Source organism: Apis dorsata, unplaced genomic scaffold, assembly GCF_000469605.1.
Source record: "Apis dorsata unplaced genomic scaffold, Apis dorsata 1.3 scaffold_165, whole genome shotgun sequence".
In the NCBI taxonomy this organism is placed as follows: Eukaryota; Metazoa; Arthropoda; class Insecta; order Hymenoptera; family Apidae; genus Apis; species Apis dorsata.
The window spans coordinates 1,151,029-1,154,944 of NW_006263454.1; the positions used below are offsets into that span (position 1 = coordinate 1,151,029).

Consider the following 3,916-nt stretch of genomic DNA (forward strand, 5'->3'; position numbering starts at 1 on the left):
CATGTTCCAGAGCGAAAGGGAGGAAGCAGGCTTTGAAGAGTTACAACCAATGCAAAAACATCGCTGTAATGGGTAACGGTTTGATCCCAAAAAGGCCGAGCAAATCCGAGAGGAGAGCGGATAGGACGACAAAGATGCTCGTCGCCGTGTTACTTCTATTCCTGGTCACGGAGATACCTCAGGGTATTCTGGGCCTTCTATCAGGTGTTCTAGGCGATTGCTTCTTCCGTAATTGCTACCATAATTTCGGCGAGGTGATGGACATCCTCGCCTTGTTAAATGGCGCCATCAATTTCATCCTCTATTGCTCCATGTCCAGGCAATTCCGTACCACTTTCGGCCAGCTGTTCAAACCGAGGATCATGAAGAAATGGCAACCTGCCACGCAACAAACGGACGTGCAAAGCACTTATGTATGATGCAGGCTGAAAGGTCTAGAGACCACGCGTCTTTAGAGATATTTAGAGTAGTGTTATATCTCTCTTCCGTAATTTTTAATCTTATCCTTGGAAATTGGTATTATGGCGTTACGGTAGCGTATATTACGTAATAGAGAATGATGGAGATGGAAATGTAAATCTGCATCATACACGATAGATAATAGGGTGGAGTATAAATTTTTTCTTCGCGTATAATGTGATTCACCTCGAATGGTGTTCATAATATAGTAAATTTTTAATATCTCACCTCTAAGAGGAAGATCGAATTGATTGATTTGCCGTTTCGAACTCCACCTTGTTGCTTGATATTATCGAAATCACGTAATTTTTGCAAATGCGTAAAGAAGGATAATAACGAAAAATATCGAATTATATTAATCTTCGCGTTTCATTTTATCGTGTTTCTCAAATACAATTAAATTTAGTAATTTATATATGTATATAAAACGCACGTAAAAATACATGTTTTTTTTATTGAAAAACGAGATGTTCTTAATAGACGTGGAGAGAAAATAAAATAGGTGAAACAGGAGGTTGGACTTCAATGGGGCAACGAATAATAGAATTTGTTCTACCTAAAAACAAATGCTGAAAGTTTGAACCCTGCCTTTAGAGAATTTCACAATCAATTGAACTTTCCTTTAAGTTTCGAGCTATTACTGGGACTGACAGGTCTGTTAAAAAAGATAAACTTGATCTCGTATTGAACTAAGGGAAACATAAACTTGATCCGTGTTCAAGTTTAATCGAAAATTCTGTAGCGGATTCAATATTGGAATTATTATTTTTCGATATTTTTCTTCTTTACTTTTTGTCAATCATCAAAAATAATACCATAATTGTTAATATTGTGGAAAACGATCGCGCGAATGTTAATTATTAAAATTAATATTAATGATATTGATATAATAATCGTTAAAGAACGAAACGAAATAGAGAGCAAATATGAAGAGTAAATGCACGACGAGATTTATCAACATTTATTTCTCTCTTGCTTTCGTTTTATTATTCGTGTCAATAATATTCGTGTAATTTATTAATACAGACTATTGCGTGACGTATTTTCGTGTAAATTTAGATATCACTGAGATATTATATAAGCTCATTTGTAAAACAAATATCGGAACGTTTTACGTTTGAGAGCTTCGTTCAATAAATTATGCATCGTGATAGGAAAGGAAACGATGTTGCGTTAATGATGGACACTCGACAACGAATGATCATTACGAGTTGCATATATATATATATGCAAGTAAGATGTACACCGATGTTCAAATATATTCGCAAGTAATATAATTATTCGTAAATAAGTATAACAATAATATTAATGTTAAGGCCATTATTATTTATATAGCGTTCAAATGTATATGAAATTTGTAAATACGTCATCGAGAAAAATTGATAATTGTTTCTTCTCGTATGATTTTTTTTGTATGAGAAAAAGAGGACCGATGGATTTTTAGCTATTGAGCCCGGCTGAAAATCTATCCTTTCCTCGTTTGTAAACGAGAAATTATTTATAGATTATAAATAAACGTTTCTGTATTAATCGTTTTACTTTTTTCATTGTATCCCTTTTCCAATTTCGTGATATAACAGGTGAATATCGAGTACAGCAAATATAATCCAAATAATCCATTAAAATTGAATATATATATGGTATATTATATATTTTTGTTAGATTCTATACTACATGTGAAACAAATAATAAAATAGGAGTCACTTGGATATGTTTCTTTTCATAAAATGAATTTTCTATTGTTTTTAATCTTTAAACATCCTCGTTGGCCGAGTTAATATCGAGATTTATCGGGAATTTTCTCTTTGAAATCTCTATCTTTAAAGAATACGAGATATAATGAAAATATCTCGGCTAAGAGAAAATATCGTAAATATCTTTGTGTCGCTAAAAATTTCTTATCGGTCTACATGTTCTATATTCTAGTCTGAAAATTGTTCGATCAAACAATTGTCATACCATAAACGATCTCCTATTACACGATCTCGAAAACAACGAGAAAAAATTCTAATCGGTGGATCAAAGAGAATCGAATTTGTTGATCATTCGTGACACCTGAACGATTAATCATTTGAAAGTACGTAATCAAATGTTAAATCTATTTTACACCCACTTGTCATATATACGTATCGCGTGTCATGTTCAGAATGTAGCAACTGGTATAATCAAAATCATAGTGGAAACCATATTACATTCATGCACGAAGGTATACAATTATGTAAATTATCGATCTATCCTCCTGAATATAAATTAGATTTGGACGAAATTTATCTATAAATTAAATTAAAAAATAATAATTTGTAATTATTAATTGTATTTCAATTAACGTCATATTCTTTGTATGATCAATTAAAATAATTTAAATAATGATGATGATTTATTACAATGATAATAAATTGAATTATTTAATAATATAATTATTTGAAAAATTAATAACATTTAAAATAATTATAAATAATTATAAATACAATAATAATTATGTAAGAATAATTTAACAAATAACAAATACCATGTTTCGACTAGAACAAATAAATTTAATTGCAAATATATTTACCTTTCACATAAAACACTTTGCGTGAAATATTTGTATTATTCAAATAATTTTGAATAAAAATTTGAATAAATAAAATTACTTTGAAAAAGTAATTTTAAAAAATAATATAATTTGAGAATAATTTGAGTACGTTTGGATTTGATATGAATATTCAAAATATTAATGAATCACTGTATTAAAACGGAAAGATTCACAAATTCATGAGAGATTTTACTTCCATCAAATTTGACAATTTGCATTTTAATTTTATTAATCAAAATTATTTTCTTTCATAACGATAATAACCGAATTCAATCCTGAATTTTTCCGTGAAAATTTTCGTCGAGAACGTACGAGAAAATTAATATTTCTAAGAATTATATTTTTTCAAAAATAATATATTCTGATTTTTCAGTTCATTTTATTCCGTATATCAACAAAAAGGATGTTTCGAATATGATTGAAATTTTTTAGAACGCAAAATGTGAGATTTATTCTTTTTTTTTTTTCGTCTCAAATACATTTTTAAAATAAATTGAATAGAAATTTCATTTTTGAAAAGGCTGATGTTGAAACAATTCGTAAAAAAATTTTGTTATCTTTCTATTTTTTTCATAATTTCTTCTTCGTTTCTTTCAATTATTCTCTTATATTTATATTCGATTAACAATATTTTAGCTATAGGATTTATTAATTTCTTTAATTATGTTTAATATTTCTTGTAAATTGATATTTCCCCGATTGAAAATTATTTTTATTTATATTTCGTATAATTTCATCTAAAATTTGAATTTATTTACATATTGAAAATTAATATCATTCAAACTATAAATATTCTAAATTAAAATTCTAAAGTAAAATTCAATATTATTTAATATTATTAAATAATTATAATAATTAAATAATTTAATAATATTATTCAAT

At 28.0% G+C, this 3,916-nt stretch overlaps 1 protein-coding gene and 1 long non-coding RNA gene across 2 annotated transcripts in view; one reads left to right on the top strand and one right to left on the bottom strand.

The window, feature by feature from the left end:
* LOC102681367 (sex peptide receptor) overlaps positions 1 to 838 on the top strand; it is a 15,496-nt gene extending 14,658 nt beyond the window's left edge. The window contains exon 4 of the mRNA XM_006613964.2: positions 11 to 838. Within this exon, the coding sequence (XP_006614027.1) occupies positions 11 to 419 (409 nt within the window). The 3' untranslated portion in view covers positions 420 to 838. The remainder of the gene's footprint in view (positions 1 to 10) is intronic.
* A 1,029-nt stretch (positions 839 to 1,867) lies between these two features.
* On the bottom strand, positions 1,868 to 3,507 carry LOC116185369. The gene is made up of 2 exons (XR_004150211.1): positions 3,014 to 3,507; positions 1,868 to 2,730 (listed from the first exon to the last, which is right to left on the bottom strand). It is a non-coding gene; the product is annotated as an uncharacterized LOC116185369 (long non-coding RNA).
* Between the last annotated feature and the right edge of the window lie 409 nt (positions 3,508 to 3,916).